This window comes from Osmerus eperlanus, chromosome 25 (genome assembly GCF_963692335.1).
Source record: "Osmerus eperlanus chromosome 25, fOsmEpe2.1, whole genome shotgun sequence".
NCBI lineage: Eukaryota > Metazoa > Chordata > Actinopteri > Osmeriformes > Osmeridae > Osmerus > Osmerus eperlanus.
The window spans coordinates 5700595-5713306 of record NC_085042.1 but is presented as its reverse complement, the minus strand read 5'-3'; the positions used below and the strand labels follow the sequence as shown (position 1 = coordinate 5713306).

Genomic DNA, 12712 nt, shown 5'->3' with positions numbered 1-12712 from the left:
TCTCTTAATGGTTTTAAATGCTGTAATAAAAAATAAAAAAAGACAAATCTTGAATCCTTTTTAAAGGATATCGGGAGCATTGCCTGTAACAGATGCAGAACAGTTGCTAGCAAAGCTACATTGAAAAGAGCTGAGCATGTCTGGTCATTGACGTGCTTTGAAACCTTTCCTTTGCTGAAACAAGTCATGGCTCAGTGCTGATGGGTGTGTTTCCATCCTGGAAAAGTGGTCAACATCCCAAAACACAGACATGCCATTTAGGCTACCTGTACACCTCTTACATATCCCGCTTTATGAAAAGTTAAATGGTAAAACAAATCTCACATTCGGTAAACGGTTACAGATAAAAACTATTCTTGCTTCTAAAATGTACATTTCAGCCAAATGTTTGTTTCAAAGGATCTTACGCTTAACATTTGCTATTCAGAGAAACAGCCCTCAAGACCAGTATTTGACTCACAGGACGATGCATACAGTTTTAATGTTCCTGAAAAAGGCTCGAGGCATAGGAGGCTTAGATGACTTTCACAGCTCCACACACAGCCTCTCTCTAACGTACAAATGTGTGTGAGCTTGCATATAAAATCTCATGTTGTATAATTTGCTCCTAAACCGAAGCCACTGCATGTCAATAGAATCCTATGACTTTCTGCATTGAAAACTCGCATGTTCAGATGCATTTAGCCCCCCAAAAAGGAATTGAAGATCCTATTTTAGGTACTTGGGGTCCTGTCTTCCTTTGGCATGGTAGTGAAAGAAACTAGATCCCATTATCTGATAAATGTGTGTTTGAGAAACGTTTGCAGTTCAAGATGTGTCACACAGGAATCCCATTAATCTGGAAAATATTGGCTTGTAATCTCAAAGGCCTTGCTAGACTCTGTGCAAAGGACAAAGGTAGGGCAGATAGGGAAGGCCTCTCAGAAGACGGCAGTCAGGAGTCAAATACACAGAAATTGAGATGAGCGAGATGGTGATCCAGATATATGACGGGCCAGTTAGTTAACACACGCCTGTTTGCTCAGGCTGCGATGAAACGTGCACATATCATATTAGAGTGACACAATCTTCCAATACTCTGATTTATCCAAATCACAGAGCTGAGATTTCTTACCCAGTGCAGTAATGAGATACAAGTCTAGCAGGCCTAATGGTAAGACCCACTATCACTACAGATTCACGCCATTGTGTGTCACAGCTGAGGAGGAAAAATATCATTTGAATATGAAATCTAATTGAATTTGGACAGATGTGGGTGGCTAACCCGTCTGGTGGTGTGCATACAGAATGACGGGGGAAATGACAGGGCTCATCAGTCACCCCGGATCCCTCCCCGTGTCTCCGCTCCTCAGAACGATTTCATCAACATGGCCCCCCTAAGGGAAAGCCTGCCTGGACAGGGAGTGTGCTGCTAGCTTACTCGGGGGCTAGGCTAAGCTCTCAAGGCCAGGGAAAGGAATGCCTGGAGTGTTGGTGTGTGTGTCTGTGTGTGGGATGGGGGTGTAGGATGAGGGTGGCGGGGGGGATAAGGGGGCTCAAGGTTAGGGAATACGTATGGCATCCAGGTTGAAATACACAAGGCATACTCAGGATATGATAGGCAGCCATTCTCGGACCGAAAAACCTAAAAACCTCTTGGTACTGGGAGAGCAGAGAAACCTCTCGGTCAAAGCCTCGCAACTCGGATTTGTCAACCAAGATCAACACACAGTGCGGTGGACCCACACCATCTTTCTAATGACAGACTATTCAGGATGACATTCGACCACGTTTTTTTTCTCTCACAGTCATTATACCCTCAAAGTGGGGTAAGGCATCGACCTTGCATCAGCCATCTTTTGGAATGAGACCCAGAGTTCTTTTTACAACCCCGTCACCATTAAATGATGGCCTTTTTCCGATGTGTCGCGACTGTCAGGTTTCTTAACTGGCAAAATCATTTGAAGCTCCATGTGGAAGTGACCCCAAGCACTTGTTGCTTTAATGTGATACGGAATTATGCTGCTTTTAGGAGATGAAAGGTTGTATGTTTTAAAGACGTGGAGGAGTTTTGGACACAAAGACAGTGTATTGAGTAAAATGGTTTTAAAATAACATTTGAGACTTGAGTAGGTTGAAAAGTAGAGAGATAATAGTTGTCCTTAAATTATATCTATATCTCCAGCACTCATTCTGAGGTTCCAAATTGCAGTCTCCTATTTAGATGGGATACCAAACAATGTAGCTACTGTATTGTAATTATGATAGGTAGCTATAGCTACATATGTATGCTACGTGTGAGCAGTCACCACCATGCAAACTCTCTCACACACACACCAGACATACATACATACATACACGCCAGAGGTTGTCAATAAGAGTGGGAATATTGACATTGACACCACTTCTTATTTACTGTAGCCTCATAAAAGTATCAGTATTCATGCCTGAGGCCAAAAGGACTGGAAGAAAACAAAGCTAAACTCGACTCTGTGGCCTAGAACTCCAATGACCAAGGGACACCGGCGGGATGATCAGCTCTCCGCTTGATGTACTCTGAGAGAGAATGTGCCAAGCGGAGCACGCCTGGAGCAAGAGCCAGTGTTGACGTGGGGTGACAGGCTCGTGGTGGCTGACAGTCGGGGCACATGAGACGTAGTGGCTCGTTTCCACCCGGAGAATTGGTTTTCATCTATCTGTTTATTTCCCCCTTACTCTCCCCTAAGTCTCGCGCCCCCGGCATCCCGCAGTTTGACGTGAACATGACGTTCGCCGAGAACACAGATAACATCTCTGCCTCCTCTGCGTTTTTCTCTTCCAAAGGGCCGAGCCCGTTCTGAGCCGAATAAAGGACGACCACCGGCGAATCATCCTCCCGACCATCGACAACATCAAGTACAACACGTTCGAGGTGCAGCAGTACGCCAACAGCGCGCACGGCTACAACTGGGGCCTCTGGTGCATGTACATCCGCCCCCCCCAGGAGTGGCTGGACAAGGGCGACGAAACGGCACCCATCAGGTGAGCTTCCCCCCCCCCGCCCCCCCACCCCCACCCGCTCCATTATAGATGAGGACGTTTGAAATATGGATAGGGACGGCCCCCGGCTTATGACTTATTCATGTTCGGACCTGTCAAACCCCGGGCTTGATGGGTGCGTGTGCCGGCTGAAAGACATGAGTCAACAGTTCTATGAAAAAGTGTCTAATTACCTGATGAATATGTTAATATCTATGTCAGCCTGTACACAGGAGACCGCTGCGATGACATGTCATTAGTGTAATTGCATATCGTTTACGGGTACCACATACAGAATCGTAAGTCCACACACTGGTGTGCTGTCGATGACCTTTAACATGTCAAATCCTAGAATAAATGTGGCTATTGTAATGTACGTTCAGGTAAATCATGTTTTCCATCATTTTGAGATGTTCTTGATTATCATGCAGTATCATATTTCACGGAAATGGACACATATTTCTCTCGACAGCTGTTTGGCTCCGGCAAGGTCATGGCAACATATTTCCTGGAGAGACAAGCAGCAGTATGATCATATTGCTAATTCATAAACCTGTTGTCTGAAGACTGGATGTGACAACTCAACTTATGGGACACATTTCTTTTTTTAGTTTGGGCTTGAAAGAGTACAAGCTCTTGATTGAAATTTCACCAAGTGTCAGGAGCCAACCAATAGGGACGTCCACACGAGCGTTCTACTCTGAGGAAGACTTAAACGAGAGCGCTCTGATAACTTAACTACAAGCGCACACCCCTTTGCTCATCACTATCACAGCTTAAAACCTACCTTTTTACCGAAGCATTTAAGTAATTTTATCTCAGAAGGGTTTTACTTTTTACTTTTATTAGTTATATTATTGTTTTTATAATTTGCTATTTTAATTATTACTTTTATCACTTGTATTATCGTTTTTATTGATTTTATGTAAAGCACCTTGAGCTACAATTCTTGTATGAAATGTGCTATATAAATAAAGTCTTACTTACTTACTTACTTACTTACTAGCCAGAGTAACTGTATCTGCTCTGCATTCAAATACACCATACTTACTTTCACTTAAAACCGCCGTCTTCTCCCCACGCTGAGGTGTTCTTCCTGTTTCTTCCTACAAATCCTTATCTAAGTCAGGTAGAGTGTGTCGGAAACCGCAAAAGAATGAGCGCCAATGAGGAATGAGTGCCGTGGCGCTGTTTGCAGTCTCATTATTGACACTTTGCAGGAAATGGACAGAGCGCCTCAAGGGGCATCTGGAGTGTGTCGGCTGTGGGAGGATCTCTATTGGAAATCATTCATCCCTTGTTTCCTCCAGCTTTCTGCCCATCAACAATAGAAGGCCACGGCTGTTCAAAGCCGAGACTGATGCCTGCTCTGTCAGTTGTCTCGGCACCATGAATAAAAATACGATTTTGTCTGGGTTTTTTTCCCCAAAGATAAAGGGATGAAAGTGCCAGAAAGAGTTCCAAGCAGGGGTGCATAGCACCATAGCACCATGCATACATAGGGGGATTAAATCTGTCTGTTGACAAAGAGAACTATTTTGGCAGCTACCGAGTGCTTGTCCGGGGTGACCATGCGTTTTTTTGGGGTTGGATTTATCCATGCTGAAGTTGTGCTTTTAGTGTGGCTGCATTTTTTGTGCGCGTGGGGGATTGTGTGTGTGTGTGTGTGTGTGTGAGTATGTGGGTGTGTGTGTGTGTGTGTGTGTGTGGTTGTGTCTGAGTGCTTGTTTACCTTTGTGCATTTTTTAATCTCATTGGCCTCCAAATACCGCTTAAACAGAACTGCAGGCATACACAATTATTATGACCTAGAAGCCAAATACAAACAATATCATAATTATAACTTGCCCTAACCCAAACAATCTTTCTTTTGATCACATTTTACTACACAGTTTAAGTGGTGTCAATGGCTCACTGCTTAGTTTCTAAAATGTCCAGTTTTTTCTCTAACTATTCCTTCAAGGTGCATATAAAGTGGCCTCAATACACTTCCTACTATGCCTTAACTTAATGTATGCTATCCTTGCTGCAGGCTCCACACTGCATTACATAGCAGCTGTCTACTGACTCCACTCAAAAGTGCCTTTTAACTCTAATTCATCACATAGTTCACTTATATTTGAATATACTGGTCTCCAAAAGAAATTCTCAGACATCCCAAGGCCTTTTTCCTGCCATGGTTAAGCCCATTAAAAGCAGGCCTGGGGTAGAAGAGGCCTGGAATTAAACAAGGTCTTCAGAGACCTTGAGAGAACAGACTGGTGTTGAGTGGCACATTCTCCCCAGGCCGTCACAGTCCTGCTCTGCCCGTGTCTTCTCTTAGGGGCAGCCCTCTGCTTCCCCGAGTCATCTATATTTACCAAGGACGTCTGCGCCAGCTCACAGCTGCCGCTTACCCCGTTTCTGCAAACAACAACACTAATAAAATGCCCACTCTTCTTCTAGAACGCCCGCCATGATTGGCTGCTCCTTTGTGGTGGACAGGGAATACTTCGGAGAGATTGGCTTGCTTGATCCTGGGATGGAGGTCTATGGGGCAGAGAACATCGAACTGGGCATGAGGGTGAGTACTGGAATGACTCTAAAGCTCTGTCTCCCTGGTAACAACAAAAAACAACTAGGAAACTACTTTTGTGCTCTAGTTTACTGTAGACTCGAAGAACTTCTTTTTGAAAAAGTTCTCACTCGTGAAAGACATATATGGGAGCAGTGCCGAAGGGAAAGTTGGATTTCTAAATGAAGGCTTGAGCTGTGGTTGCCAAGTGAAAAGACTAGTGTGGAGAATTACAAAAGCAGTAATTACAAATCCAATATCAGGTGGGAGGAGGAGCAGTGGAAAAGTCCTGGTGGAAATAAGGATTCAGAAAATCTTATATACAAGCTTTAGAATGACTTTTTAAATGTAAAAAATTAAAAAGAAATAACATGTTTTCTAGCCTAAGGGCTACATCTTAAGAAACAAAACCCAGAGGCGTCAACAGAGCGGCATTTAAACTTTCTAATGTTAGAAATATGATTCTTAGATGGCCGGAGAAAACCCTTAATGCACATCTTCAGTCAACCCAAATGCTTTAAAGCCGGTATATACGGAAAATGTAAATCTCTTTGCCGCGGCTTTGAGTTAAATTTAACGCTTGATGTGAGCGGAGAGGCTTGGTGAAGAATTGGCTAGCGTTTAAATTCAGAAAATGTTTCTCTCCAGTCAAGTGGAACCACTCTTAAATCTAGACTCACTCTTGGCTTATTGGAAATGAGAAATGCTTGAAAGATCCCACCTTCATTGGCCCTTGTCGTCACATCCATTTGCGAATCTTGAAACGACTTTAACGGCACTTCAGAACGGGTTTCCTTGCGTTTGAAAAGCTCTTCTGAACATACGAAGGCGTAGGTCAGGATTTATAGATCGCGTCAACCCTTTATGGTTTCAGCAGACGTTTATAGCGGGTGATGACTGTTTCAATGCCCTCATAACTCCAAATGGACTAGGCTAACGTTGCTTCAATAGCTCGGATTTTCCAGTTAATAAGACACATGCACACACTTTGCAATTGTGTCTCAACATTGCTGATTAGGCTACCAGCAAACAAAACACTTTCTTATTGATGCTATTGGTCATTGTATAATGTGATGTATTCCAGCACCAACTGTTGTTTTCAAGGTTAGAATAGGTTTTCTTATTCATTAGGCCTGCTGATGGTTAACTAACCGTGTCGCTGTGGGTTCCGAAGGGAATGAAGCTGAGTTCAGACGAAACCTATTGAAAAGTGTTTTTCTCAGTCTGCCAGCTTACAGTGTTGCAAAGAACTGAACAGTTTAGACATATTGGTTGTCCGAGAAGTAGCATAGGACAGGAGAGGGTCTGACATCAAAAAAACACATCCCAAACGACAGCATAAAATGTCTGCCTATGAACACATCAGCTGCTCAAATGCTGCCTCCCTATACAATTCTAACTGTGAATGAAAGAGTACACATCACAAAGCTAGCTATTCAGCAAATGCAGCTCATACAATACCCACTAAGAATAGCCCCAGCTGTCAGTTTGACCATTAACATAGCACAGGTGTTAATGGAATAGAGATCAAGCCTCGTGGTAGATAAGGGCAATCATTTCTCTAAGGTTACCCTGTCTGAGGCAGCTCATTGTGGGGCATGCAAGGAGCGGCCATTTGGGAGAGGTTTGATTGACAGGAACATGTTTAACAATTAGCCACTGTGGCTCTCAGTAGCACTGTCCTGGCCCATTTCTCTGTGGATCCCTATGAAAAGCACAGTTCACATATGAAGGTTATAGCTTCTGTATAATTGACTGTGCGTTCTGCCTTTTTGTATAGCTTTGTGTAGAAGGCTTGCCTCGGCACCCAGGCCCTTGCCTCTTTAAGTATGAAGGAGGTTAAGATGTGCAGGAAAAGGGTGCTTCTCTGAACAGACAGCCGTGCAGCGCAGTAGTGTCGAGTGTGATGCAGTCAGAGGAATAATGTCACTGGAGAGGATTCACATCTGAGAAACCATGGAACTTCTTGTCAGAGGTATTCATGTGTAGAATTATTAAGCGGGAAAGGCATGAGAGGAAAGCCTTCAGCAGAGATGGATCCAGCTCTGAACCGCAGAGAGAGGGCAACATGCATCATCAGGGGTTTTACGAAAACAGGTTGAATGGTTTTATCACTTAGCAACCGCTTTTTTTTCTGCAAACAAAAACATTTTAAAGGTTTAAATGAATTGGAGCTCCTGCAACAGCCTGTTCTGATTCCTAAAGCCTAAAACACTGCTTACTATGAGGCTGAGTTTGCAAACGGAACAAAATGAAAATGCAGAGGAATGAAAATGACACAGATGTCAATACACATTTTTATTGCGTCACGCATGCATTTGTCCATCGACTTATACTTTCCACCAAGCACTGCGGTTGGAAAGAAAGGTAAGAAGCTGATTAAAGTCAGTTTCTCCCTCCTTCCTCATACTCTGAGAGTAGAGTTTCTGGATACTGGGAGGAGAGAGACGCAGACTCCAGATCTGCTTGATTCTGTGTATCGCTTATCTATTTCTGCACTATGCAGAGAGCTTCACCCATCTGATAAGAAAGACAAATGAAGACAGTAACCGGATCATTATCAAAAGGGGGAGCGAGGCTGGGGGCGGCTCTGTGTGTTTCTCCCAGCCCTTCCCACCTGCATCCACAGAAAACAGGAAGTCACCTTGACACATGCCGCCGGGGGCCCCCGCCGTCCCAATGTTAGGCCTCCCACCATCTGTGATCGCCCTCACCGCCACCACCAGCAGCCGCTTGAAAATCGCTGCCAAGGCCATTTCCATCACGGGATGGTTCTGCCGGTCACACTTGGAGCCCAGCCCCCGCACTGCCTTCCGAACCACGGATTCAGTAGCAGCTGGAGGAAGTGTGTGACGCCACCGCACCGTGACACAGCTCCGAAGGGAAGCGTAGAAAGAGAGACGCGCTAGATCCGTCGTGACGCTCGAGAATGTATTCACGGGGTCCGGGAGGAGAGCACTGTCATGTGACAGCAGACCCCAGGGTCTTTTTCTAGTCGTCGTCTGTAGACGGGTTCTCCTCTCCTCCTCCTCCAGCTCTCTCCGGAGCGTCTGAATGATGAATTCCCTGAGAATACAGTCCTTCACCAGAGGACGTGGGAGGAGGAGGGGGGGGTCTCCATTGATAGGTACAGTGTTAGCCTGACAATGGGGGGAGACCGTTCAGTATCGATCAAGCGTTTGTCTTCTTCAGTGTATGCATTAATTATAGGGTCCTAATCAATCTCGAGAGGCTTAATGGACTTAGAGTTATATACTGATTTGTTCCGGTTTTACCTCAGACCAGTCAGGAGGAGGAGGATAGAGTAGAGATATCATGCACCATGTGGTGATAACGCTTATTATCATATTATTTTTATGTTAAGTATGGACAATTCCATCTTCTATTTTGTGTCGTCTTTAGTAGGTCCATATCAGCAATCTGCACAGCACCAGCAGCAACAGCAATCTGTCTGTCTAATTTATGCGGAGACAGATTGTGTTATGAATCCTCCCCACCCTCATACCCACCAAACAACAGCATACAGCTTATTCTCAAGTCCTGGAAAATCCCTGAATGCCTTTTGGAGTTTGCGAAGGGTTTGTGAGATCAGAACATAGGCTGCTGCCAAAGAGAACGAGAGCCTCTATCCATCAGGACCAGAGGAACATGTAATTAGGCAGACTTGTCAGCTCACCTATTATCTGCACGAGTCATAAAGTTCATTAAAGGGGCCCCCCTTTCGCAACTATCTTTAAACACACATTGACGAGGCAATTAAGATCATTTCAGAACTATTGTGTGTTTCACATCCTTCTGTCTTTGCAGAGCCCATTAAGCAACGGAAAAATGGTTCGGATAATTAGCATCAAACTCTCTCTGAAGACGCCTGTGCCAATAAGTTGGACAAACTTTCACAAGAAGCAGATGTTACAGTGGATCATTGTTCTCATTAACTTCAACAGCTTTTAGGTTAATTGCCACTGTTCAAACTGTCAGACCTAGTTGTCAAAAGTGACATTTTGATTATGTAACTGAGCAAAACACCAGGTTTTTTTTTTTGGTGCCAACTTCAGTCACCTTAATCCAGGTAGTATAAAAGGGAACACTCTTTTGAATGAAGCTTTGACAGTGGACGTTGGAGTTCAAAGCCGTGCAGCTCTGCATTCCTCGCTTCAAAAAATGTCCTGGGTTGAACTGTACATTTTGTAGATGTGGTGGAGAGGAGCAGGAACTTGATGGGAGGCTCCGGAGAGGATGCTAATACCCACAGCAGGATAAAGCCCTCGGCACACTTTGCTTTGAAACATCAGTCATCTCTAAGACATCCTCGTGGGGAGGGGAGGGGGGGGGGGGGGTTGGCAGGGGGGGGTGGACTGATTAACTGACACCAACACTCCTGCAACAAACTACGATGCTACAGTCCCTTCGTCAGTCCCTCCCTCTTGGGTATTCAAGTTGTTCAGAACGGCTTAGGAGACGCGCTCTGTACTCCTGATTGTGCATTCACAGTGACTACTGTATGTCACTGTGTTCTGAGAGCTGTATGATCCTCGCATTGAGAGTAACGCTCCTGAACGCCGGGCTTACTGTACCCCTTGACTTGCACAAACAAGAATGGAAGTCGGATTGAATGATGCTCAGGCTGATGCCGATAACAGAAGATTCTAGAAGGTTCTGGTGCTGAGAGTCTTTACTTGTTTGTTGTTTACCTATTCAGCTTTTATGGTATTCTGTTTGACACCATGCATTGTATACACTCCGAGAAAATGTGCCTTGTTTGTTTACAGACCGTTCTGTAAATAAAGGTTCTGCAGTACAAGTATTTATATTGTATAAGCTTCACTTTACATTGGAATGTTTTTGTCCTATTACAATACGTTTACATTTTATTCATTTATCAGATGCTTTTATCCAAAGCGACATGCGAACTGCAAACAGAAAGTATGGCAAAAGATAAAGATTCAGAAGTGCAACATTATTCCAGCAGCCATGACACTGTTAACTGTTTTGTTTGCCCCTTTCTACAGAACCTTATCAGCATTTCTGCATGTAATTGTTAAGCGTGATAATACCAGTGCTTTGATTGCTAGGTGTCAACACTGCTCAGCAGGGCTCTGAGATGAAATCAGCCTTTAAAGCCACATGCTGTCACAGGGAATTCAACACAGTGAGGGCTGAGACAGTGCGACCACATCAGAGAGGGAATGTGCGGTTACCCCTTTGTGTTTAAAATCAGCATTTGTTGTTTTTTCTTTTGAATCGAGCAAGCGTTTTAGATATTTGGTTTCAAAGAGATATCCCTCGGGGGCGCGGGGTTCTAGAGAGGCGAACCTATCAATTAAGAAGATTCCCCAGCCTCGGCTGATTATCCTAAGCTTGTTACTCCGTCTGCTAGAACAACCCTATGGACACGAGGCTGTCTTCGTTTAATTGCACAGATCTCTTCTCTGCTATACATTAGCAACTAGGCCCAGGTTTTGTGAGAAAACCTTCTGTGGTTTTAAGGGATATGGCTGCCTAATGCCTTTAATCCAGGCAGGTCCATATATTGCTGCACTGCAGCTTAAACTCAAAAGAATTGTCCCTAGTTGCACACCATACATGTGGGCACTCTACAGCACTGTCTGCCAACAAGGAAATACTGGTTGGTCATGCTGGCTGTGGGCCCTAAGTTGGGACAGGGCTAGAAACAAGTTGTTTATGTGGTGACACACTCATAATATGTGACAGGTGATGGTTTGGATCCTTTAGCTGGGGATGGATTCCTATAGCAGTTAGACTGGCAAACAGGCGCCAATACACAGCAGACAAAGATACTGAAATGTACTCGACAAAACCTCAGATCCGTTATATCATTTGCAATGACGGCAGTGTTGCAGTTCATTTCAATGACTGTCAGTCAAGATACTGGAAAACATTGCCAATACCCTATCCGTGGGGCTACCTGCACGCCATATACAATAAAACACTCCGTAATATACTTGGTGTGAAAACCAATCAAAGGTAGCCTCAGGCCATGCTTGAGAGGGCTCCCAATGGCTCAGCCAGGCATACGAAATAGCCGATATCCATAGGGATGAACTGTGGGTGACCCTAGGCTCCTGTTCCAGACCCTGCAGACGACCCGTTACACTCAGGGAGTAGCTGCCAGGCAATTTTCAATGCTGTCTGTCAAATCACTCAGCTGTCATGCTAGATGAAGCAGTCATATTAAATTCTGCAATGCTCCAGGCAACCTCAGATCATCCCAAACGGTATTCATGACCCAATACTCAGACCTCATCTTCCCCTGCCTCTTCCCTCTATAGACGGGTGATAGATATGACTGGATGCATTTGTGAGTGTTATTTTCGGAGACCACTAGGAAGCGGATATGAGAACTAGAGAGCCACATGAAACAAAGGCACTGGAAGAAGCTTCTGTTTTGACGACATGGTGTAGAGAGTTCAATACGTTTTCCGGTTTTGAAAGGAAAGCTATCGTCTTCCTTTCTCCTACGGGGGTGCATCAGCATTGATTTTTCAGTACAACAGTTCAGGTTCAAACCTGTTTACTGTGGCTAGTAGTTGGTTTGGGAGGGGGGTTTTTACAGTTATTTTCTGAATTCCCTGGAGGTTACCGCCACAAGGGTGCTGCTCCAGTTAACCAACTAGTGTGGCTGTGGTGATGATCCTGTGAAAGAGCAATGTCATGGGCCTGTGGTTTATATCAGAATATGAAAACATCCTGCATATGGCAATGCAGTGTATGATATCTATTTTAGGCAGGGCTCCAATGCAAAAAATATCTGTTTGCTTGAAACCTGGCATCAATAAAGATGAACAATAACAATACAAGATAATAACACCCAGCTATGTTATGCCTGTGCCTTAAGTGGACTGGGTTGTGTCTCGAACCAATAATCATCATGAGTCTAACAGCCTTTAAGCTGCGACTGCAAAGCGTTTGATTAATTCCATCCAAACGTGTCATAACTTGGCTTGACAGACCAGATGATCACACCTGCATCGAAATAATTGGCTGCGCCGGAACGAGAAGAGGAGAATGCGCTGCCGGGGCGAAGCTCGCTCAGCGTGTCATCCATGTGTTGTGTCTCCCGCCCCAGCACTAATCATCACATAATCATTATGCCTTTTGTGTCCGGGGGAAAATAAGGCATTTGGTCTGATTTGTTTTTCT

At 44.5% G+C, this 12712-nt stretch overlaps 1 protein-coding gene across 1 annotated transcript in view; it reads left to right on the top strand.

Annotated features, from left to right (window-relative positions):
* The window catches only part of galnt9 (polypeptide N-acetylgalactosaminyltransferase 9), a 46826-nt gene that overhangs the window by 21689 nt on the left and 12425 nt on the right, over positions 1-12712 (top strand). Inside the window, exons 5-6 of the mRNA XM_062451744.1 lie at positions 2803-3000; positions 5443-5560. Coding sequence (XP_062307728.1) covers positions 2803-3000; positions 5443-5560 — 316 coding nt within the window. The remainder of the gene's footprint in view (positions 1-2802; positions 3001-5442; positions 5561-12712) is intronic.